The following is a 26,035-nucleotide window of genomic DNA, read 5'->3' as shown; positions in this document are numbered from 1 at the left end:
AATAGGGCTCCCTTCACCATAGAAGGGAAGGCTGAGGTTCAGAAAGATGGTGTAGGCTTGGACTTCAGAAGGAGAATGACTAAGCTGAAGTTCTTCCTCTGCCATTTACAAGCTGTGTGACTTTGGAAAAGTTTCTTAATGTTTTTGCTTTTGAATTTCCTCATGTATAAAAGATGGAGTTGTCATACTTAGGTTTAAGACTATTGCACATGCCTGTAATTCTAGCACTTTGGGAGGCAGAAGTGGGCAGATCACTTGAGGTCAGGAATTTGAGACCAGCCTGGCCAACATGGGAAAACACCATCTCTACTAAAAATACACAAATTAACCAGGCGTGGTGGTGCATGCCTGTGATCCCAGCTACTCAGGAGGCTGAGGAAGGAGATTCGCTTGAACCTGGTAGGCGGAGGTTGCGTTGAGCTGAGATGGCACCACTGCACTCCAGCCTGGGCAACAGAGCAAGACTCCATCTCAAAAAAAGAAAAGACTATTGTAGATTTTAAAAGATGGCACAGGTACAACACTGAACACAGTGTTTCATGAGTGACAGTCATAAGCTTTTCTACCATCTAACTGTGTTACTTTTGGCAAACTACCTAATTTATCTCGGCCTCGGTTGTTTTGTGATTCTTTTAAAGTGGAAAAAAAAAGCACCTCCCTTCCTAGGTCTGCTATAAGAACAACATAAAATAATTGACATAAAGCACTTAACCTCTTGCCTGTCACAGGGAAGGTGCCCAACACCTGTTAGCTCTGCATTAACGTTCCCAGGTCAGACAGCCAGAAAAGAAGGGCTGCAGTTTCAAACAGGGTCTTCTGGTTCCAACCCAGCAGCACCTGAGCAAGGATGATAATGGTAAGGAAAAGAAATAAGCAATAGTGGCCTCACAAACACAGGCAGGAATAAATCACTCCCAGGTGGCAGCCTTTCTGTGCCTGACCAAAGAGATAGGTGTTGCACCTTTATCCATGTGGACAGATAAGAAAGAGCAAAGGGCATAGGTCACAGAGGTGAGTATGACCTCATTGCAGTGCCAGGATATTTCCAGGCAATTGGCAAGACTTATTGACAATCATCCAATAAATAGGATAAATAGTTCTTACTTCCCAAGTGCCTGGGAAGAGAGCTTGCAGCTCTTTCCAATCCCTGCCTCTTATCTCTTCCTCCTCGGACACTGCAGATCTCCGTCTCTGGAAAATCTGGGCTCCTTCCCACTCTCCTCTGTCCAGAATTCTAAGGATGCCTGGGAGAAGGCATCTGCCCTGAATGAATGGGTCAGAGGCATGATTCCAAGTGACTGGCTGGTAATTGGAAGAGCTCAGTGGTCTGGCTGGGGAGATGAGAGCCTGCTAAGCACATCTGGACAGCATCAGAATCACAAATTGAAGAGAGCTGGGAAGGACTCAGCCCCAGCTGACATTCACAAAGGAAGGAAAATGTAGGGAGCCAGACAGAAAGGAGTGATGCTCTTCAAAGTCAAAGGGTTTACAATGAACACCATCTCACAGGTGAAAGAGGGAGCACAGAACAGGTACACTCAGCTAACACACAGCTTTCTCAGGGGGGTCGTCCTCCACCACATGAGAATAGCCCTGCTTTTTCATTTTTTAATTTTTATTAATTTTTTAATCAACAAATAAAAATTACATATACTGGCCAGATATAGTGGTTCCTGCCTATAATCCCAGCACTATGGGAGGCCAATGCAGGAGGATCACTTGAGGCTAGGAGTTCAAGACCAGCCTGGACAACATAGTGAGATCCCACCACTACAAAAGAAAAAATATTTAAGGAAAAAAATTGTATATATTTATGGTGTACACTGTGAAGTTTTGACATATGTATACATTGTGAAATGATTAAATCAAGCTAATTAACATATCCATCATGCCACATCCTTAGATTTTTATGGTGAGAACATTTAAGATCAATCTCTTAGCAATTTTGAAGTACATGCTATTGTCGCCATGCTAAACAATAGACATCCAGAATTTATTCATCCTGTCTAGCTGAAACATTGTATCCTTTGACCAACATCTCCATACCTCTCCTACATACTTCCCAGGCCCTGGTAACCATTATTCTCCTCTTTGCTTCTATGAGTTCGATTTGTTCAGATTCCACATATAAGTAAGATCATGCAATATATTTCTTTCTATGCCTGGCTTATTTCACTTAGCAAAATGTCCTCCAGGTTCATCCAGGTTGTCACAAATGACAAGATCACCTCCTTTTTAAAGACTGAATAGTATTCTATTGTGTACATGTGCCACATTTTCTTTATCTGCTGCATTAGTCTGTTTTCACACTGCTGATAAAGACATAGCCAAAACTGGGAACAAAAAGAGGTTTAACTGGACTTACAGTTCCACATGGCTAGAGAGGCCTCAGAATCATCGCAGGAGGTGAAAGGCACTTCTTACATAGCGGCGGCAAGAAAAAATGAGGAGGAAGCAGAAGTGGAAACCCCTGATAAACCCATCAGATCTCGTGAGACTTTTCACTATCATGAGAATAGCACAGGAAAGACCGGCCCGCATGATTCAATTACACCCCCCACCCTGCCCCGCCGGGTCCCTCCCACAACACGTGGGAATTCTGGATGATACAATTCAAGTTGAGATTTTGGTGGGGACACAGCCAAACCATATCATTCCGCCCCTGGCCCCTCTGAATCTCATGTCCTCACATTTCAAAACCAATCATTCCTTCCCAACAGTCCCGCAAAGTCTTAACTTATTTCAGCACTAACCCAAAAGTCCACAGTCCAAAGTCTCATCTGAGATAAGGCAAGTCCCTTCCACCTATGAGCCTGCAAAATCAAAAGTAAGCTAGTTACTTTCTAGATACAATGGGGGTAGAGGTATTAGGTAAATACTGCTGTTCCAAATGGGAGAAATTGGCCAAAACAAAGGGGTTATAGGGCCCATGCAAGTCAGAAATCTAGCAGGGCAGTCAGATTTTAAAGCTCAAAATGATCTCCTTTGACTCCAGGTATCACATGCAGGTCACACTGATGCAAGAGATGGGTTCCCATGGTCTTGGGCAGCTCCACCCCTGTGGCTTTGCAGGATACAGCCTTCCTCCTTGCTGCTTTCACAGGCTGACATTGAGTGTCTGCGGCTTTTCTAGAAGCATGGTGCAAGCTGCTGGTGCATCTACCATTCTGGGGTCTGGAGGACAGTGGCCCTCTTCCCACAATTCCACTACACAGTACCCCAGTAGGGACTTTGTGGAGGGGCTCCAACCCCACATTTCCCTTCTGCACTGCTAAGCAGAGGTTCTCCATGAGGGCCCCACCCCTGCAGCAAACTTTTGCCTGGGCATCTAGACATTTCCACACATCTTCTGAAATCTAGGCAGAGGTTCCCAAACCTCAATTCTTGACTTCTGTGCACCCACAGGCTCAACACTACATGAAAGGTGCCAAGGCTTGCCACCCTCTGAAACCACAGCCCAAGCTCTACATTGGCCCCTTTCAGCCATGGCTGGAGTGGTTGGGACACAGGGCACCAAGTCCCTAGGCTGCACAGCACAGGGACCCTGGGCCCAGCCCATGATGCCACTTTTTCCTCCTGGGCCTCCAGACCTGTGATGAGAGGGGGATGCCATGAAGGGTCTCTGACATGGCCTGGAGACGTTTTCCCCATAGTCTTTGGGATCAACATTAGGCTCCCTTGCATTGGGAGTTATACTTGATGTAAATGACGAGTTGATGGGTGCTGACAAGTTGATGGGTGCAGCACACCAACATGGCACATGTATATATATGTAACAAATCTGCGCATTGTGCACATGTACCCTAGAACTTAAAGTATAATAAAAAAAAAATTAGGCTCCTTGCTACTCATGCAAATTTCTGCATCTGGCTTGAATTTCTCAAAAAATGGGTTTTTCTTTTCTATTGCATCATCAGGTTACAAATTTTCTGAACATTTACTCTCTGTTTCCCTTTTCAAATCGAATACTTTTAACAGCACCCAAGTCACCTTTTGAATGTTTTGCTGCTTAGAAATTTCTTCCACAGGTGGATCACTTGAGGTCAGGAGTTCGAGACCAGCCTGACCAACATGGTGAAACCCTATCTCCACTAAAAATACAAAAATTAGCTAGGCATGGTAGTGCACATACGGTGGTAATACCAGCTACTTGGGAGGCTAAGGCAGGAGAATCACTTGAGCCCAGGAGGCGGAGGTTGCAGTGAGCCAAGATTGCACCACTGCACTCCACCTCAGGCAACAGAGCAAGACTCATCTCAAAAAAAAAAAAAAAAAAAGGAAAAGAAATTTCTTCTGCCAGATACCCTAAATCATCTCTCTCAAGTTCAAAGTTCCACAAATCTCTAGGGCAGGGGCAAAATGTCACCAATCTCTTGCTAAAACATAACAAGAGTCACCTTTGCTCCAGTTCCCAACAAGTTCCTCATTTTCATCTGAGACCACCTCAACCCGGACCTTATTGTTCATAACACTATCAGCATTTTTGTCAAAGCCATTCAACAAGTTTCTAGGAGATTACAAACTTTCCCACATTTTCCTGTCTTCTTCTGAGACCTCCAAACTGCTCCAACCTCTGCCTGTTACCCAGTTTCAAAGTTGCTTCCACATTTTCAGGTATTTTATCAGCTACACTCTACTCTACTGGTACCAGTTTACTGTATTAGTCTGTTTTCTTGCTGCTGACAAAGACATACCTGAAACTGGGAACAAAAAGAGGTTTAATTGGACTTACACATCCACATGGCTGGGGAGGCCTCAGAATCACGGTGGAAGGCAAAAGGCACTTCTTACATCTGCTTGTCCATCAACTGACACTTAGGTTAATTTCATATATTGGCTACTATGAATAATGCTGCAATAAACATGGGAATGCAGGTAAGTCTTTTACAAGTTGGCTTTCATTTTCTTTAGGGTAGCTCTGCTTTTTACCTCCCTGTACCATTCTGTCTTCTTCTTTTGAAATACTTTTTATCTCTTTCTATTTTTCAATGATTTAAGATTCGTCCCCTCTGCTTCACCCCTCCCTGAGCACGGATCTTTTCTGTTTTGTCAGCTGCTGTATCTCCAGGGCTTAGCAAGGTGCCTGATACATAGGAGGGGCTCAATAAATATTTGATGATCACTTATGAAAAGATCTCTCTTTCTGACATTTGCTCAGGTAGGACTACAGTAAGGTTCGTGACCAGCTGTCCCCACAGCCACATCTTCAGATGTGACTAGAGTCAGCTTTCAAATTCATCAAGTCCTGGTTCCACCTCTTATTTGCTGTGAAGTCTCAGGTAAATTATTTAACCTCCGTCCCTGTACCCTGATTTGGCTTCTCCACAGCATTTATCATCACTTGTCATATATTTGTTTTTGTTGTACTTATCATCTATTCCCTCTGACCAAAAACTGAGCACCAAGGGAGTAGGGACTTTTTGTTCACTGCTAACAGAAGGCATAGTTAAATATTTAACAACCAAGCATCATGGACACTGACCATTCAGAGTGGATGTCTGCCTCATAAGCTGTGCAGGGATGTATGCTGTACAGGTAGATCCAACCTGGGCCTGATATATAGTAGGCGTTGAATAAATATGTGTTAAATAGGTGGATGAATTTCAGTCAGTCACCCTCTCTGTACCCTCTTTATATTATAGCTACTCAGCATATATTGCTTCGTGTGCACTCGCACTCCCATGGTGGTTTTCTTCTGGTCAGCTGAGGAAGAGTCCCCCTGTGGCCCCATTCTCTCTCCTACTATAGTAAAATTGATCTCTCTCAATAGGACCTCAAAGCAACAGCATCTGCTACCTCTACCTCTTATTACTGAGTGTTAATTTTGATCTTTTAGTTCATCCCTTTATATCTACTTCTATTTTATCTAGCAACCCCCAGAAGCCTCTCTTTCCATTATCAAGAGTGATCAACAGTAGTGTCCCTAGATAGACATTTAACCAGCCTGCCTCAGCCAGAGAGATTTTATGGGCTTTCAGCCAAGAGAACCCATCAGTAGGTACTGCTGACCTGATGCTCAAGAATTGACTCATTCATGCAGCAAATATTTGCGAAGTTTCTGTGGTTATTATGTGCTAGACAGTAGAGAAAAAGATTCAAACAAAATACCTGTACCTGCCCACAAGATGCTGATAGCCTAGCCATGGAAACAGACAGGTAAACAGACAATTACCTTGAGAATTCCCAACAGAAGCAAGAGAAGAGGGGCAGGGAGTTCCAGTTCCTAACAAATTTTATTTTGTTCTCCCATTAACTTTTCAGGAAAACACACTTAATAAGCACTTGGCAACTCAGGTTGTATATTGGTGGGGACAATTCTAAGCCTTATAGCTGTCTTAGGCTTGCAGGACAGCGGCAGTGACTCCAGGAAAGATTTGGCCAAGAGAGTACTGGGTGACGAGGAGGAGCTACCCTCCACTCCCCTTCTTTTCCCTTCTGGCCTTGCCTCCACTCTAGGTTCTTCTCCCTGCCAGTGAGGTGGCCACAGGACTGGAGCCACCTTCCATTTCACATTATATGTGAATGCATGTTGTCTGGCAACAGATAATCATTAGATTTTAATGTTTATGCTTCCAAGTTAACCACATCCCCCCTTCTACAAACACACACACGCACACATACTGTGCATGCATGCACATACCCTTGTATGCACACACTCATGCACACACATGCATGCATGCACACATTCACACCTCCGTGGTGGTCAGGAATCATGCAGATGTTGAATCATGTCAACATTTAATTACAAAGGGATGACGTGGAGGATCTTTAAGGCAGGAGCATGAAGAACACATCATAAAAACTCAAAAACTGGACCAGGGATGCAGAAACCAAGGAGCAGAAAGAACATGTGAACTGGTAACAAGTAAAAGGATAGGCTGCAGTTGTTATCTAAAAACTAAGTGCTATTATTTGAGTTGTAGTTCCATATTCACCTCCAACTCCCTCCCAAAATAATAACAAAATAATAATCGTAGTTATGGTTTGTTGAGAGTTGACAGATACTATGCTACACATTTTACATGAGTCATTTCATTAATAACCATGAGTCAGGTATTATTATTAATTACACCAAAGCCTTTACTCCTAATACTATGTTACATAGCCTCCTACCATATAATATTGCCTCCAGGTTGAATTAAGAGATTTTAGTGTCAGGAATGGAAGTCATCCAAGTCATTTTCTTTTTTCTTTCTTTTTCTTTTTAGAGCCAGGAACTCACTCTGTTGCCCAGGCTGAAGTGCAGTGGCTAAGTCATAGCTCACTGAAGCCTCAGTCTCCTGGGTTCAAGTCATCCTCCTGCCTCAGCCTCCTGAGCAGAGGAGCCCACAGGCACATGCCGCCATGCCAGACTGTTTTTTTTTATTATTATTTTTTATAGAGATAGAGTCTCATTATGTTGTCCAGGCTGGTTTCAAACTCCTGGCTTCAAGCAATCCTCCCACATTGGTCTCCCAAAGTGCTAGGATTACAGGTGTGAGGCACTGCACCCAGCCCCACTTCATTTTCATATAATGATACTACTCAGAATTGTTACAGTAATGGCCAATTCCTTGATATTCTATAAAGGAACAAGGACTATTCCAGGTTCTACATGGATTGCCTCTTTGAAATCTCTCCATGGCCCTGTGAGGTGCATCCTAAAATCATGCCCATTTTAGATATGAGGAAATTGAGCACAGTGAGGTTAAGTCATTAGCCTAAGGGCACACAGCCAGTGAGTGGTAAAGTATTAGTTAATTGTTGCTCTGCTTTATCCCATTAACATGATTGTGCATGCTTTCCAGGCAACAATATTACCCATCAGGATGCCACGATTAACACTGTTCTATTTGGTGTTTCTTTTCATTATAAGATGCTTGCTTAGCACCCTCTGTTGAAGGCTGGACATTCACATTACTTCCATCTTTTTCTTTATCATAAATGTTCCTTCTATGAATATTTTTAAATGAACTAATTTCTTACTAATTGCAGAGTCAAAGGAATAAGTAATTTCCTAAGTGGGCCTGAGCCAATTCCCAGTGCCCCCCAGAAAGGTACATGTATCCAGTGCCCCCAAACCCAGCACATAGAGTTTTACGGGTAGATTTATTGTTACTAGTTTAACGTATTATCACTAAATGGTTTTTATTTTTATGTCTTTAATTTTTAGCCAGACCATGCATCTTCCCACATGACATTTATGTTACTTTTCTACTGCTGCCTCACAAAGGACCACAAATTTAGTGGCTTAAAACAATCCCCATTGATTAGCTCATAGCTCTGGGGGACAGAAGTCCTGGTACAGCATAGTTGGGTTTGATACTCAGGGAATCACAAGGCTGTAATCAAGGTACTGGCTGGCCTGCTGCATTCTTACCTGGAGCTTGGGCTTAATCGTCATCTGAACGTGTTCAAGTTGTTGGCAGAATTCAGCTCCTTGTGGGTGTAGAATTGAGGTTCCCGTTTTCTTGCTGGCTGTTGGCAGCGATCAATCATAGCAACTGGAGTCCGCTCTCAAGTTCTTTCCACATGTTCCCCTCTATTCTCAGAGCTAGCAATGGAGAATATCCCTGGAGTCAAACACCCTTTCAGGAAGGGCTGGGAACTTTTAAGGCCTCAGCTGATTAGGTAAGGCCCACCTGGATAGCCTGCCTTTCGATTAACATGAACTAACCTAATCATAGGAGTTTTATCCCGTTGTATTCACAGATTCTACCTGAACTCAACCAGGAAGTGGTCAGCTTGAGGGCTGTACTGGTTTCCTACTGCGGCTGTAGCAAATCACCACAAACGTAGCGGCTTACAGCCACACCCACTGATTAACTCATTGTTCTGGAGGCCAGAAGCCTAAAAGGGGTCACCAGAGCTGAATTCCTTCTGGAGGTTCTAGGATAGAATCTGTTTTTTTTGTTTTATCTAGCTTCTAGAGGCTGCCTGCTTTCCTTGATTAAAGGTTCCTTCCTCCATCTCCAAAGCTAGCAGTGTAACACCTTCAACCTCTTCTTCCCTCCTTACCTCTCCTTCTCGGACTCTCCTACCTCCCTCTTTCCTTTCTAAGGATCCCTGTGATTACATCGGACCCACCTGCATAATCCAGGCTAATCTTCCCATCTCAAGTCCCTTAAGATGACATGTTCCTGGGTTTTGAGGATTAGAAAGTGGACATTTTGGGGGCCCATTATTCTATCTAGCACAAGGGCCATCTTAGAATCTTACCTACCACAATGTTATATTTTCTGTATCTGTATCGGAGTAATTCGTGTATTACAGCAATTTGTAAGAACTGTATTTGTAGCAATTCTTAATGTATTTTCCATGTATTATGTCAAATGATTTTCATGTTGTTTATTTTTCCATTGACTGTCTTTCCTTTCTCTCTGATTTTGTTTTATCCTTTTTTGTTCAGCAAGACCCCATTGTCTTTTAATGTCATATGTTTGAAAAATGACATGGTACATTTCCTCCACACACAGACAGATATCTTCTCTCCACAGCTAAGATAAATGTGCTTTTCTGCTCTCTTCCTGATTCGTTTTTTTTTTATGGCTTGTTTCTTTCTTTGGACCATTTGGATTTTTTTCAGAGCAGAAAAATGAAGTATGGAGCTAATGTCTCAAGACCATTTCTTGCTTTGAGGTTGATTCCAACATTGTTGTAGTTTCCCATTTTTCATATTCTATATTCTGATAGTGAGAACCACTTCCAGAAACTATAGTCTCTTCTATGGTCATTTTTCAAAGAACAAATGGTTTTTAACTTTTATTTTAAGTTCAGGGGTACAGTGCAGGTCTGTCACACAGGTAAACTTGTGTCATGGGGGTGTGCTGTACAGATTATTTTATCACCCAGGTATTAAGCCTAGTACCCATTAGTTATTTTTCCTGATCCTCTCCCTCCTCCCCACCTCCACCCTCCTATAGACTCCAGTGCATGTTGTTTCCCTCTATGTGTCCATGTGTTCTCATCACTTAGCTCCCACTTATAAGTGGGAACATGCAGTATTCGGTTTTCTGTTCCTGCACTGGTTTGCTAAGCATAATGGCCTCCAGCTCCATCCACGTCCCTGCAAAGGACATGATCTTACTCTTTTTTTGTGACTTCATAGTATTCCATAGTAAATAGGTACCACATTTTCTTTATCCAGTCTATCACTGATGGGCATTTAGGTTGATTTTATGTCTTTGCTATTGTGAATAGAAAGCACAAATATTTAGTGAGGTCATCAAGTGATTTTTAGTTTGCAAAACTTTTTAAAATCTTTTAGTTAGATGAGTCCATTATCATTACTTGGAAGCATTTTCCATGGTCATCATCATCACCATCATCTCATTAACATGATCTGTGCATTCTTGCCAGTTTTTCTCCCAAATGGTTTTCATTACCGGTTCACCAGATTCTGATTCAGATACTTTAAGCTACGATAATGAAGAAAGCAGAATCAGCTTTGTTATTTTTACACATTCCCAGCAACTAGAGAGATTACCTTTTTCCATTTCTTCCTCTATCTTCATTCTATTAAGGTTTCATAATTTTCCTTGAATGAATTTCTTATGTGGTAGATTAAATTAATTCTCATGTATTTAAAGATTTCCTGCCATTGTTACAACTAATTTAGCGTGTATTTGGGAAATCATAGTAATGAAAATTATTTTTCAGCTCATTTCATTTGTACAACTTTTTGATTGATGTCTGTGTATTTTCCCAGTAGAGTAAATCCTTGACAATCATGAATTGAACAATCACAGTTTCAATAACTTGCAAGAGACCCCAAAAGGCCATGACACATAATCATTTATCATTTTGCTGGGGTTCAAAATAGAATCACTCCTACTGCAAGAATGCTGTGCAGGTAAAAGTCATTTTGCAAAGGGAAACAGCCAGCCACCCAGTATAGGTGTCTCAACATGAATTCATTGAATGAATTCATTGAATTTATTATCTACATATCTAGTAACTCTCATAAAGTGATACACATTTCTTTGTGTAAAAAAAAAATAAAATGACTTCTATGGAAGCTAACTGCTATTACTAAAGATACTTAAGCAAGGAATAGTCTATAATAAATTTTAGCTTCATATTTCCCAAACCATGCTCATCAAAAACTATTCCCAATATTAACAGTTCTGACAAAAAGAAGGAAGAGGAGGTAAAAGAGGTGAGAATAGGAGAGGAAGGGGAGAGGGAAAGGCAGTAGGGGAGGGAGAGCAGAAGATGAAAGAAAATTACAGATCCCAAGTAAGTTTAGGAAATGCTGGATATTATATATTCCTCATTCCCCAATGCTGTCACTTGCAGACTGGCCCTAACCATTTACACATTATAACCTCTGAGAAATCTTACAATAAATAAACTAGTTTCATTTTATTTAACTCAGTGTTTCTCAAACTTATTTAAGAACCTCATGGCACACAGTGTATCTTGGGACACCAATTTGGGATTCACAGAATCCCATAATGATTCATCAAATGATTAAAAGTATAAAGTCACATAAAATATTTCTGTCTCATTGAACCTCACTTCTACAGAAGATATATGCAATGATAATGTTCTTGAATTACGGGTTTCTGAAGGTTTTGCAACTCATTTGCACAAGAATACATTCAAACCATCTGCAAATGTAATATTCTCCTTTCTTAACTTTTTACTTTCTGAGCAATTTGTTTTTCTTTCTCCATAACTGTTTCAGAGATTTTATACTCTGCTATTTGTTTGTTTTACTTTGTTTTATCTGTTCATTTGACAGAGCCATTTGTACTGCTCACTGTATAGTGTTCTAAGTGCTTTATTTATAATGGCTCATATATCTAACAACCCTGTGACTTAGGCGTCATTATCCCTACTTCATAGGTCAGAAACTGAAGTTTCAAACAGTGATGAGGCATTCTTACCTAGATCCTATTTTCTAAGGAACACAGTCACTAATATTTTCCTTTAGTTATATTATTAATTCTAATTTTAAATATAAACTTCGTATCACGTAAAGGAAGAAAATCTTCAGAAGCTACCTTTAGTCAACACTAAATTTTGAATTATGCTGGATAGCTTTTTTAGCCTCCATTCAGATAATTATGTTTTCTACCGTTTTTCAGTTAATGTTAATAACATAGGATGCTAGCTTTGCTTTCCGGAGGCCAACAGTCCACAGTTAGAATGGATTACTTGTTTCATTGTGTTGTGTTTTCTGGGTTAAGATTAATATTTTACTTCTAAACTCATAAATGAGATGGAACAAACATTTCCTTTTTTAAGCAGGGAGAGAAATCTCATTTACCTTAGTCAACTCAATATATAAATATTTATGGAGTGGCTGCCACGTTACTCTGTGCCAGAGACTGTAGAACATGAAAGATTCAAAATGAACATCTGAGAGAACACAGAAGGGAGCTGATTTTCTACAAGCGTATAGGAAAAAGAATCATGTTAGAGAAGACAACGGCCATGATTTTAAGAACTTTATAAACGATCAGAATCTGTATAACTTCACACTCATTGTTTCCTATTACTCCATTTTGGTTCCTCCAAAGACCTAAGCTGTTACTTAAACGCGAGAGGCCCCAGGTCAACGGAATGAAGCAGCTCCATGAGGGAGGAGTCTATGTTCATCTTGTTACCCATCGTCTGGCCAAGTACCCAGCACACAGTGAATGCTCAATAAATATTTATTAAGCAAAGAAATAAGCCAGCTCTTTGAGCAAACCAACTGGTCAAGACAATTTTTAAAATGCAGGACAGCTAGAGACTTGTTCAGTGGGTCAGCAAGAAAACAGATATTGCACAAATTTCATCCTCATCTGAAGTCACTCCAAGGAAGCTTGGAAGGATGAGAACAAGACAACAGACAGAATCCCCTGGGCCTGGAGAAAGAAGAAAGGATCACAAGCTTCCTTTCCCCTTGACAGATCCAAGTGTCTGTAGAGCCCCAGGTGCCCCCACCTGGCCAAGAAGTTGGCCCTTTGGATCCCAAAAGTTCTCATATCCCAAGCCAAGGGGAAATCGATCCACTCCAGCCAAGCCTCCTAGCCCCAGAAAGCCCATGGGGTCAGGACTTAGGGAAAATCAGGGAACATATAAAAGGTCTCTCCTGCAATAATGGTCCCTAACAAGCCCTGAGCCAATCACCTGGTACCTGGAGCCCAAAATACATTCCAACCCAGGTAAGTAGATATTATATGGTGACTACAAAGATATATCCCATCAAGTGAGCAAACTTGTCATATTCACATCTCCTTTTTGTTTCCATTCCTATTCATGTTTTCAATGCCCCCATTCTTCACTTCTCCCATCCCCCATTAAGTCCCTTTCTCCATTCATTGCAAGCCCTCTTAGTTTTTTCTTCTGGATCTGATGCCCTTAAGCTGTCCCTCCTCCGTCTCAGATTCCAGGTCCACACCTTGCCCCTACTACAACATCTCCCACTGGGCCCTGCCTGCTCCTCTTTCTCTGCCCCTGTCCAGTTGCCCACCCTTGTCTCCCCTTCTTCCCCTCGCTCTATCCCCAGGATTCTGTGGGCAGCTGTGAATTCTGCCCAGTGCTTCCTTCCCTCCTCTCTCTTCGTGGTGGGGTCCACAGCCAGTTCTCCTGTTGCTCAGAAATGTGGAGGCAGTTGCTAAGAGACAGTGAAACGTCAGTACCTGGCCCTCGAGGAAAAAAGGGGAGTGAAAAAGGGAGAGAAGAGGGGGAGGGATGGAGGGAGGGAGAGAGAGAGGGTGGGAAGGGGGAAGGGAGGGGGAAGACCTGGCTCTGCCGGAAGCCTTATACCCCAGCAGCCTGGGCACCAGCTGAGTTTCAGAAAGAAGCATTCAGATTCTGTGAACTTTCTTCTGAGCATCCTTTCTCTGTGATTTTCCTTTTGGGTGAAAGAAGGGGCAGGGGGACCGCAGGACGGGAAATCACAGAAGATGCTGGCCTGGGATCCAGGAGACAAGGAGGAGGAGAGGCTGGGGGAGGGGAAGAGCCGGGGAGGCAATCTGTTCCGAAGCAAGCAAGGAGCGAGCGGGGATTCCAGGAGGAGGGAGGGAGACCCGCGTCTGCCGCAGATTGATGGCTGTGTCCTTGGAACGGAGTGAGTAGGCTCCTGGGGCCTGTGGGAGTGCAGAGGGAGACCTGGGGCTCAGAAAAAATGAGTCTGCATGAAGGGGAGCTGGGGTGATTTCCCGGTGGGCGGGATTGAGGCTTGAAGCGGTAGGAAAATAGGCACCGCCAGGCCTAGGGTGAGGGGAGGACCGAGGACAGCAGGTGGGCAAGGGAGAAGCGAGAGGGCGCGGGGCGCGAGGGCTGAGGCTCTGGGCGTGGCATCACTCTCAGTCCCTCTGCTGCGGGCGGCGAGCAGGAGAGTGCAGTGTGTGGAAAGGGATGCTGGGATGAGGGGTGTGGGCTGGCAGGCGAAAGATGCTGGAGGTCGAATGGGGAGGGGTCTGCAGGATCGCCTGTGCAGAAGGAAGCTGGAGCGAAAACCGTGAGGTGTGAGCATGGGGCAGGGCAAAACATGGGGGAGTCACAGAATGGTGTGTGAGTGAGTGTGTGTGTGTGAGACAGAGAGAGAGAGAAGCGCTTAGAGTGTTTGAAAGGAGTGTGCAAACCCCCAGAGTGTGGATGCCTGTTTTTCTTAGGGAGTTGTTCAAGGGTGGAGTGTTTGGTACTGATGGGGATGGGGTGATGAGAAGAAGAAGAAAATGCATCTTACCCAAGACGGGAACCGAGAGGAGGATGGCTGCAGGTTGGGTCAGGGAGGGCTCGTGGGTTACAGCAACATGAGCCTGGGGTCTGAAGGTACCATGGCCCACACCTGAGAGACGGTAAGCAGAGAACTTTGTGGTTGGGGGAAGCAAAGAAGGGAGGAAAGAAAGAGACAGAGATAAGACAAGGGTCCTAGGTGAAGGGACAAGAGGGTGTCGAGGGCACAGGATTTCTCTGCCTGAGTGTTTTTCTTGTTGACAGAGGGAATTCGGCCTCCACCTGCTGAATACAGAGCTGTGCTGAGGAAGGCGCTGGCTTGGAGAAGTTGCCAGAGCTCTGCCCGCTGACCCTCAGCCTGCACCTTCGGGACTCATGGCTTCTTCTGGCCCCGGAGGCCCAGACAGTGGGCATCACCTGGGGTCCTCCTCTCTTTGGAAAAATAAGAGGCTCCCTGAGGATTCCAGCAGCCACTGAGGCTGAGGACTCTGACTTTTAGGAGACCCATGGAGACTCACTTCCTCCCGGGTCCTCTTCCCAAAACACCCACCCTGGGACCCCCTTGGACTCAAGCCCACCAGGCCACCAGGACAAATGGCCACTGAGACCTTCAACACTGGAGACCCAGGTGCAACCCTGGCTTCCTAATCAGTCCCAGACGTGGGACAGGACTTAAGTTTTCTCAGAAGAAGTGCCAAGGATCTTTAAAGGGCACCTTTGATCTCCTTCAGCCCCTCCCTCCCAGACACAGCACCAGGAGGAAACATCCAGCAGGCATGGGTGAGAGAGACACAAAAGATCTGCAGGAACTTTTCCAGGACCTGCTGGCAGCTGACCCAGCCCCATCCTTGTCCCCTCCCTTTCTCAGGTTTTGATCATCATTCCAGACCCTGGGAGACCTCAACTAGGTGTCTCGCCCCCTAGGCTCCGGAAGGGGACCTCCTGTGGATCTCAGGAAGCCCTCTGGTGCTCAGAGGCCCCTGGGAAAGTCTCTAGCCATGATACCACATGCTCAGAAGCTCCACCTTCACAGACTCTGGCCCCAGATGTAGCTGCCTTCCTGTGTCACAGACTCTCGATTCCATGGACACAGTCCTCATGGGCTCCCTCCAGCACTGCTGTTGCCAGCTGCCTAAGATGGGTGACACTTGGGCCCAGCTTCCCTGGCCCGGGCCACCCCAACCGGCAATGCTGCTGGTCTCCCTCCTCTTGGCAGCCGGGTTGATGCACTCGGACGCTGGCACCAGCTGCCCAGTCCTTTGCACATGCCATAACCAGGTGGTGGATTGCAGCAGCCAGCGGCTATTCTCCGTGCCCCCAGACCTGCCAATGGACACCCAAAACCTCAGCCTGGCCCACAACCGCATCACAGCGGTGCCGCCTGGCTACCTCACATGCTACATGGAGCTCCGGGTGCTGGATTTGCGCAACAACTCCTTAATGGAACTGCCCCGGGGCCTCTTCCTCCATGCCAAGCGCTTGGCACACTTGGATCTGAGCTACAACAACTTCAGCCACGTGCCAGCCGACATGTTCCAGGAGGCCCATGGGCTGGTCCACATCGACCTGAGCCACAACCCCTGGCTGCGGAGGGTGCACCCCCAGGCTTTCCAGGGCCTCGTGCAGCTCCGAGACCTGGACCTCAGCTATGGGGGCCTGGCCTCCCTCAGCCTGGAGGCTCTTGAGGGCCTACCGGGGCTGGTGACCTTGCAGATCGGCGGCAATCCCTGGGTGTGTGGCTGCACCATGGAGCCCCTTCTGAAGTGGCTGCGAAACCGGATCCAGCGCTGTACAGCAGGTAATGGAGGGGTAGGACGGAGCAGCCAACAGGGGGAGGGCTTGCCTCAATGGAAGCAAAGGCTCCAAAGAAAAGGGAGGGACTTCGAGCCGGAAAGCACCTACTGCGTTTTCTAGTGTGGGCTTGCCTCTTTGTACACCAGCTCTGCCAACAGGTTGTTTGTAGAATCCTTCCAATGCATGCAATGCCCATTCATTCATGAAATAGATGTCCCTCACCATTGTGGTGCTCATGAGCTAATGAGGCAGACGGATAGTAGACAAGTGAGAATAGCACATCGTTGGTGGTTCTTCTTGAGCTTTCACCATGACCTAAGATCTTGGCCTCCATTATCTCATGAGACCCCCATTTTGATTATACCCATTTTCCAGGTGAAGAAGCTGAGATTTAGAACAATAAAAAGGCTTGACAGGAATCACGCACTTAGAAAGTGGCACGGCCATGAAAAAAAAAAAAAAAAATTAAAAAACTAGAAAGTGGCAGGAACATGAATAAAACCTAGATTTATTTGACTTCTAAGCCCTGTTCTAGTCTACCAGACTGCTCTTTTAGCATTCCAAGTGTTGGAAACTCTCGTATAAATAGTAATGGCTAACACAATCTCAACAGAGCCACCACAGCTTAAGCTGTGTGACAGCCAACATGTTCCAGGAGGAACTTGAACCTTAGTACTTGCTATTTACCAGGCCCTTTCTTAAGCAGCTTTACCTATCTCTTCCTATCCCCAGAAGAACACTAATGAGGTTGCCACTCTACAGAGGAGGAAGCTGAGGTTCCTCCTCTGTAGGAGGAGGCACAGAGAGGTTCAGTAGCTTGTTGGAAGTTACACAGCTGCTAAGCTTTGAAGCCAGGGTTTGAGTCCTGGCAATCTCCCTGACTAGATCCTGACAAGTCAGGTTCTGACCTGCCAGAAGAGTCAGAACCTGAGTCCTGGACTGGCCAAAGGGCTGCAGTAGAGTTCCAGGACCTCATGCAACTCCATGACCTGGACCTCAGCTACGAGAACCTGGCCTTCCTCAAACTCAAGGCCCTGAGCAGTGTAAACTTTGGGCACAAGGTAGGGAGCTGAGAGGAAGAGTGAGATGCAGCAACTCAACCAGCGAATCCCAACTGGAGGGTAGACTGGGGCCTGAAGGAGCCCGAATCACACAGGTTTGATGGGCGTCCCAACCCAGAGGCATCTGAGCCTGACCCAGAGGCAGGTAATGTTCAGCCGCGGCCCTAGCCACCAGCTCTCCTGTGTGACAATACCAAGGCTTGGCACAAGCACTCAGAAGTAGTAGCTGAAGGCCCTACCCCAGGGGCTTTCCCAGAACGTGAGCTCAGCACATGTTGAGAAGAAGCAATGCTGAATGCGGTAAAAGGGAGAGGAGGACTGAGTGGGGAGCCCAAGACCAAAATAGTTTGGGGAGGGCTGTGGGTCACGATTCCAGTGTTTCCACAGAACTGTAGGAGGAAATTCTCTGGCACCAAAATAGCTGGGGACTGGGATGGGGCGATGGTGGAGGGCAGGAGGGGGAGGCTGCCTGGAGCAATCTCCTCGCTTGCTCAACCTCGGCAGAGGCCGCGCCTCCCCTCTCTCTCCTGTGCACTAATAACAGAAAGGGCACCCGAAGCACTAAGCTTCCATCACACCCGGGGACTCCTTTTCTGTGATCTCTGAGGTCCCTACTGCTCTGCAGAAGCTCAGACTCCCAGCAAGCAGGAGAGGGGTCCAAGATTTCATCAGTGTAGGCTCACACGTACGTCAGTACAGGTGAGGAACCTGAGCTCCAGAGGGGCACAGGGGCTGTCCACAGGCCCATGATGAGGAAGCAAGCAGGCCCAGCTGGAAAGCCAGGTTCCCTGTTCCTCCACAGAACACACTTTACACCAGGTCACATGCCCCAGGGTGCTTCTCCTTAAGGACAAAACCTTGCCAGTGGAGGCAGAACTAGGGATGCTCTTCTCCTTAGGTCCTTTTCAGCTGCTTCCTCCCTTTTTCTTCATGGAACTCCACTGTTACCCATGGTTTTTGGAAAAACTGAACAAAGAGGGCCATAATAAGCAAGCCCCTGGGATACAGCATGACTTTAAGACTGGTGCCTTGACATACCAGGGGGTTTTGTCAGCCTCCATGTTCCCATCCTGCATCCTGTGTGGTCCCACCAACGGCTGTCAGGGGCTCCTCTGGCTGGTCCATATGAGTGTTGCCACATTCCCCATCTCACTGTCTCACCACTACCCACTTCACCTACATAACAGACTTTAGAGTTCAGCATCTTCGGGTTTCCAGAGGAGAGCTCATGCGAGTCAACCCCAGACAGGATCCTGGCCTGGGCAGCACACGGATCCTGTGTTCACAGCCTACAGGGATTACTCAACCTGGGATTTGGGGAAGGTTGTGTTCTCCTTCCAAACCTGACTCCCCATTTCCAAGGATATTGCTGCTGATTCAATTCTTAAAAGGATCAATCCAAATCCATCATTTGATTCCTTGCCCTCAAAAACTGCAGAATGAATACGTAGCATTTATACAACACGTAATTTAGAAAATGTCTTCATATTGACTCTCAGAAAATTTAGATTGGATTATCCTCTTTTTTTTTTTTGAGACCGAGTCTCACTCTGTCACCCAGGCTGAAGTGCAGTGGTGCGATCTCAGCTCACTGCAACCTCCACCTCCCAGGTTCAAGCAATTCTCCTGCCTCAGCCTCCCAAGTAGCTGGGACTACAGGTGTGCACCACCACACCCAGCTAATTTTTGTATTTTTAGTAGAGACAGGGTTTCACCACGTTGGCCAGGATGGTCTGAATCTCTTGACCTCGTGATCCACCCGCCTTGGTCTCCCAAAATGCTGGGATTACAGGCGTGAGCCACTGTGCCTGGCCGGATTATCCCCTTTTTATAGAGGCCCCTTATTATAGAGGCAGAGCATGAGAGCCAGAAAGACCAAAAAAAAAAAAAAGAAGAAGACTTACCCAAGGTAAGAGCTTGATTAATATTTATCCACTAAACAAAGGAATGATTGGCTGCTCAAAAGCTAGTGCCTAATGCTGCATGGCAAGAGTGTCACCTGCACACTACCTTTACTTCCCAGGCAGAGTGAGATAAGACCATTGACAGCCATCATGCACTCATAAAAGCAACCCCAGAAGGATGAGATGAGACCATCAATGCTGAAGATAACAATAACCCCACCAGAAAAAGCAGCCCCTCCTACAGAAGGCTGAGTGCAGAATATGACCCCCAATGACCTGTCTAGGGAAAACAACCAATACAATAATTCATATAATTGAAATATATTTTATATATATTATATATATTACAATAATATGTAACATATAATTCATATATGTTAACTCACTGAATCCTCACTACAACCCTAAAAAGTAGATACTGTTATTATCCTCATTTGACAGATGAAGAAGTCAAGACACAGAGAGATTAAATAACTTACCCGTAATCATGTAACTAGCAAGGGGTGAAGAGGGGATTTGAAACTAGGCCAATAGCTCCGGAACCCATACTCTTAACCTATACTCTGTGTATCCAGAAAAGCCACATAAGTAGTGGAAAGGCCCAATGATTTGGAGTTGGACAGAGTCTTATATTCACGTTGTAAAGATTCATCAAGCACTTACTATGGACAGGACACTGTTCTGATGCTAAAGATACCATGGGAGTGGCTTATATTGAAAGGGGAGAAGACAGAAAATAAACCAATAAACTTTCAGGCAGTGATCAACACTACATAGAAAAACAGAGAAGAGCAGGTAAGATAGGGAGCCCAGGGGGAGGTGAAGTGGGGTGCTATTTTATTCAGAGTCTTAAGGAAAGGCCTCACTAATAATGTGGCATTGAGTCAAGTCCCAAAGGAAGTGGGGAGCTGAGCTGTGCAGAGATCGAGGGGAGAAGCTCCCTCCCAAAGGGACAAATGCAAAAGCATCCCTTCCCTGCCTCAAGAGGGGATACTCTGGGGTTATGGAAGGATGACCAGGAGGTGTGTGTGGCTGGAGCAGAGTAAATAAGGAACTGAGTGGAAGAGATGGGAAGGAGTCCCTGGAGCCCACGGGGAGCACCTTGGTTTTTGCTCCATTCAAAGACAGGAATCCAGGGAAGGGTTTAAGTAGAGAAGGCATGGCAGGACATCAGGTTTGAAAGAACCACCCAGCTGACTGTATTAAAATGGTTTGTCAGCTTCTGGTGAGGTCCCAGGCTGCAGGCTGAGGACAGACACCTTCTGACGCCCAGAAACCAGTTGGGAGGTTGTTGTAAGAGATGATGGTGTCCCCAGATCTACCACTGGTCATAGCCAGATGACTTTCAGCAAATTGCTAAACTTTTAAACAGTACTTTCCACATCTATAGAAACAGGCATAAAAATCCTTGCCTTGAGTGTTGTTGAGGGAACAAAAGGAGATAAGTAGAATTCTTGGCACATGGAAGAACCTCAATGAATGCAATGAATGTCTTTCTTACTTTTTCCAGTGAGCGGTTGTTGGGGGGCTCTCCAATCCCCTCTCCCTCCCCGGGTACCTCACCCTCCCTGACTTCTGTGTTACAGATTCTCAGCTGGCTGAGTGCCGGGGCCCCCCTGAAGTCGAGGGCGCCCCGCTCTTCTCACTCACTGAGGAGAGCTTCAAGGCCTGCCACCTGACCCTGACCCTGGACGATTACCTATTCATTGCATTCGTGGGCTTTGTGGTCTCCATCGCCTCTGTGGCCACCAACTTCCTCCTGGGCATCACCGCCAACTGCTGCCACCGCTGGAGTAAGGCCAGTGAAGAGGAAGAGATCTGACATGCCTGCCTCTCATCCCTCCATGCTGCTGACCACCACAGCCACTGGCCACCAGACGCCCTCCCTGACTGCCCACTCTGGTTCCATGGTGACCTGGCTGCCTCAGTCATGGTTCAAGCAAGGGGGAGACACTCACTTTGTATGAGCATCTGCTTTGGGCCAGGCGGTGCCCTAGGAACTGGGAACGTTGGATGAATTGACTCAGTCCTTGCCCTCAAGGCACTTCCCTCTGGTCAAGGAGAGAGATCCAAAACTATTCCCTTTAAGACTATATGTCAGGACTCTGAGCACGCCATTATGGAGGCCCAGAGGAGGAGCCATCATCTGTGTCTAGCAATGTCCATGAGAATTATAAGATTAGTGTGATTTGTGAACTGGGTCATCAGGAAATATCTACTTCGTCAGGTAGGCAAAGAAGGGTGTCTGCAAATGGCAGAGGCCAGAATTGCATAGTGCGCTGTGTTGAGAAGAGTGAACAGTTCCTGGTCACTTACTTGTATAGAGGGGGTGTGGCACAGAACTCAAACCTACCCCCCACCTCCTGACACTAAAACTGTCAGCTCTCAGCAATGCCAGCCACTGCCTCCAGGGAGTAAGAACATCTCCATACCAGCCCCTGGCCTCCTTCCACCAGCAGCTACCAGGTGAGACCACCTCCCAGTGACTGCCCCCATATGACCAATTGTCACCAGTTGGTGAGGTCCCAGGCAGCAGGCTGAGGATGGACACTGTCAATGCCCTTTCACCTGCCTCTCACTCAAGCTTGGCTTCAGAAGAGAGAGGCAGGAGGCCCAGCAACTGGGGGAGCAAGAGTCCTGGCACCTTGGGACCCTAATCGTGTGACTGTTTTTGCCACAGTGCTCATGCCACAGGGTCTCACCAGGAAAGTGCACGGTGGGCCACAGACCCGTAACCTGGCAGCACCCAGAGCTAAAAGGGGACAAAGGCAGCACAGTTACAACCATATGAGGCTTTGCGTTTTCTTCTAAGCAACTTACCCACGTTAAGCATAAGGGTGAGAGAGCTGTTAAATACTAAGCCCTTGGCAGTGTCAGGCACTGTGAAAAGCTCTCTCCACAAACCATTCCCTTTAACACACACACAAATCTTTTGAGGTGAACACTGTTGTTCCCATTTTACGGATGAGGCAATTAAAGCTTAGAGAGGTTGAAGTCATATGCCACTATGAGCACGATAAAGTCCGTGCTCTTTCTACTGCCCCATCTAAGTTTTGGAACATCACCACTTCCTCTAGAGTTATATAAATTCAAATTCAACTAGAGCTGACAAAGTTCCTCATAAGGTCCAGGCACTCCTCCGGGCACTTTTATATCTATTGACTCACTTCTTTCAATTGTCACAGCAACACTGCCTGGTGGTTTTTTATTATCCCCATTTGACCGATGAATTAATCTTAGAGAGTTGAGTGACTTACCCAAGGTTGTCTGGATAAGCCCTAGGAGGAAAGTGGTAGGCAGCTCCATTCAGGGAAACTGCATCTAATCAGTCAGTCAAAAATCAAGTAACTTTACGAGCAAAGCACAATTATCATCGTTGTCTTCCTCGTCAGTTTCGTCAGTGTCATCATTATCTGCCCTCTGTTTGTTCAGCACTGGATAGTTCATGAGTATTTTTGCATCATTCTCCTTGACTTTTCACAACCCTGTGCAGGAGGTAAATCAAACATTGGTAATCCTGTTTTACAGATGGAGAAAAAAAGTCTCAAGGTTGGGTATGACTTGTCTATGTGACAAGGTTGGGACTCAACCCGAACACGGTTCTCTTTCCAGTGCTTTCCCAAGTGCTTGGGGAAGACAATGCCTCAGAGGGCTGGGTAGTGGGGCCCTGGAATTCAGCATCCATGAATGTGCTAGTGGATCAGCTAAATAGAAGGTAGTCAAACCCAAACCCATCTGCTGTACAGATTGAACTATGCTCACGGTAGGGCAAATTGAAGGCTCTGAAACAGAAACTACACAGGTAACATCTGAATAGGAGACTCCTGCTTCACAATGTGTAGATAAAACATCAGCAGGGGTGACCATGGTGGCAGTCATGTGAAAAGTAAGATCTTCGGGAATCAAGAGAGGAAGTTGTGTTAACCACTCCTACTCAAGCCCTGCTGTGTGTGTTGCAAGAGATAATAAGAGAGCAAGAAAGCTACAGGTGAGAACCCCTGCAGTTTAGGAGAAGAACATGAAGGCACAGTCCAACATGCTGAGAAGTCTGGCCAGGAGGAGAATTAAAACAGGGGCTTTCCACCTACCTTGTCCCAAGCTCCAGCAGTATTCCACCATCCTATCCTCCTGGAAAGCCTGAAAGGAATGAAGGAGGCTAATATATCATCTTCTAGGAAGGCATCCCTCACTCGTGCTTCCCTGAGCTAGTCAAGCGAAAGAGTCTTCAGAAACTGCTAGACCTGAAGTACTTGAACCCGTGTCCTCTGAATCTTGCTTACAACATCTGGGACAAATCCCTGGCCCTGTGACATCCGAAGCAGAACTGTGCCCTGCTCTCTCCTTCTGTGATGACCAAGGATGGTGAACTCGAGCTGTTCTCTACAAGCCAGGCCGGCAACCTAAATACTTGGAGAGGAACTTTTAGAAACTTTAATCCTGACAAAACAGAAAAGTTTCCCATAGAGGGATACCATAATACTATAATAACCTCCTAGGAACTATTGTTTGCCAAAATATAGTTAATATATTTTAAGACACATGCTTTTTTGCATAGGACTAGAACCAGAAAAGACACCAAATGCCCCCTTGACATCAATGTCCTTTCTAGTGGGACAATTTGGTCTCCATCAAAGCCAAATCCTTCTGAGCAGGACACATGGCTTTTAAAGGAGAGATGTTTCTCCTGCTGCTAGAGGTTCCTCAGTTTATTAGAGCACAATGAGGAAAGTATTCAACCTCCCTACTGCCAAGGAATCCCCTGCTTCTCCCCGACTGCCATCATCTTATCCAAGCTATCAGAAGCAAGCTTCCAAAGATAATCTAGCAATCCTGATTGGAATTGCTCCCACATTCCTGGTGACTACAGGCTTCATTCAGATTGTCCAAACTGGTTAATGTGTATGCGATGGGGTATCTCTGCATCTGCATGTCTGTCTGTGAGGTTCCTTGTATGTTGGCTGTCTGCTGATGTGGGACAGATCTCTCTGGAATTTGGGTTCAGTTCTCTGACATACTGCACTCAGCCATAGGCCGAGTGGCTAAATATGCATAAGTAAACATGCCTAAATAGGCATATTTAGGTTGGTGCAAAAGTAATTGCGGTTTTTGCCATTAAAAGTGATAGCAAAAACCGCAATTACTTTTGCACCAAACTAATATTACGTTGTTTGCTAGATTAAGATGGAATCCCACCAGGTTTAGGGCAGGACTGGATACTCAAAAAATAAAGGAGAAAAGTCTGTGGCAGAGGCATCCCAATGAGAACCTGCCTCTTCTCCCTGCTTCCCTCTGCTCTCTCCTGCCCCTCAGAGACTTGCCCTTATTGCAGAAGCTTCCTCCATGCTGGGCCAGAGGATATCAACGTTCAGCTTGGTCAAGATTTGGGCCAAGAAAATTCCTTTTTAGAAGAGCCCTCATATCTCAATCATACCACTTTGGGCCAGTTATCTCTGGTCACTCTTAGACAAACCCTCATCTCTCTTTCTCCATTCCTAGAGGAATTCCCAGGGAACTTTGCAGAAACAGGTCTCCAGAGTTTCTATAGAGGTTCATGGCTCCTTTCAAGGAGGGACATGTATGAAATTTGAACAGATCAAGAGAGGTGTTTGTCTTCAACCATGGGGGAAGACCTGCAGCTTCCATTTTCCCCTACAGGTGTCTGTGCTGACATCCTTTCCAGCAGTAGAAGAGTAAAAAGATATATCTTGATCCATTCCTCAAAAGGACATCTTCCTAAAGCCAGAGAAAATTGTCTGCTCTTCCCCACCCCAGGAAGAGGCAAAAGGGAAGTGAGGGCGTCACAAGGTCCTTTGTAAATCACTATTGTGTTTGTCACAGCACTGGGCGGAGAGCTGGATCCACAGAGCTCTCAGTTTTTCTAAGCACTGTCCTGTAATGTGCTAATGTCTGGGGCTGGGAGGGCTGGGGAGGGGTGGGGTTAGAGGGAAGATGTCAATCTTTGTATGGAGATGATTTTATAACCATGCACTTTTGTAACTGTGAAGAATTTTTCATAAATGTACATTAATAATAAAGAGTGTATAGTTTAACAAATTTTCCTAAGAGCTGTGAAGAGGGAGAGGGAGAGGGAGGGAGGTAGAGAAAGAAAGAGAGAAAGGAACTAGGCGGAACGAAGAGAATGTGTGCCAAAATATACACACAAAAGGTCTATGGGAGGGAGTGGATGGGAATAATTAGGAGATGTGCCAGCCATGGAGGGGCATGTGTGGGAGCTGAAGGAACATCACAGAAGTATATTTCTACCAGGCAAAAAAAGAATACGCGTGTGTCTGTATGCACATACCCCTCTGTGTAGGCATATTTTGGTGCCTGAAATTACACAAAGAAGAGAGCATATGTCTTATACATGTTGATGTTTGCAGCTTGGGTCGTCCATAAAACATGCCAAGGCAAGTGGGTGTGCCTGCCTAGTTAGCATCACTGAAGGGTGTGTGATAGGGAGATGGCATGGACAAAAAGACATTAACTCAGGCATGCAGGTAAATCAGGCATCTAAATGCATGGTGTGGGGGCTGGATGAGGCCATCGCTGGTATAAGTTCAGCCTCTTTTCTCATAGCTTAATAAAGAAGGGAAAGGATTCTAAACCTCCTGGGTTTTG

General features: G+C 45.7%; 1 protein-coding gene across 1 annotated transcript; it reads left to right on the top strand.

The window, feature by feature from the left end:
* The first annotated feature begins 15,516 nt into the window (after nt 1-15,516).
* On the top strand, nt 15,517-25,464 carry LRRC55 (leucine rich repeat containing 55). The gene is made up of 2 exons (XM_011998708.1): nt 15,517-16,453; nt 21,001-25,464. Exons 1-2 carry the CDS (start codon nt 15,664-15,666, stop codon nt 21,234-21,236), a joined length of 1,026 nt encoding a protein of 341 aa, XP_011854098.1. The 5' UTR covers nt 15,517-15,663; the 3' UTR covers nt 21,237-25,464.
* The last annotated feature ends 571 nt before the right edge of the window (nt 25,465-26,035 follow it).

Source organism: Mandrillus leucophaeus, unplaced genomic scaffold (assembly GCF_000951045.1).
Source record: "Mandrillus leucophaeus isolate KB7577 unplaced genomic scaffold, Mleu.le_1.0 Scaffold578, whole genome shotgun sequence".
NCBI lineage: Eukaryota > Metazoa > Chordata > Mammalia > Primates > Cercopithecidae > Mandrillus > Mandrillus leucophaeus.
This window is presented reverse-complemented; position numbering and strand designations above follow the sequence as displayed.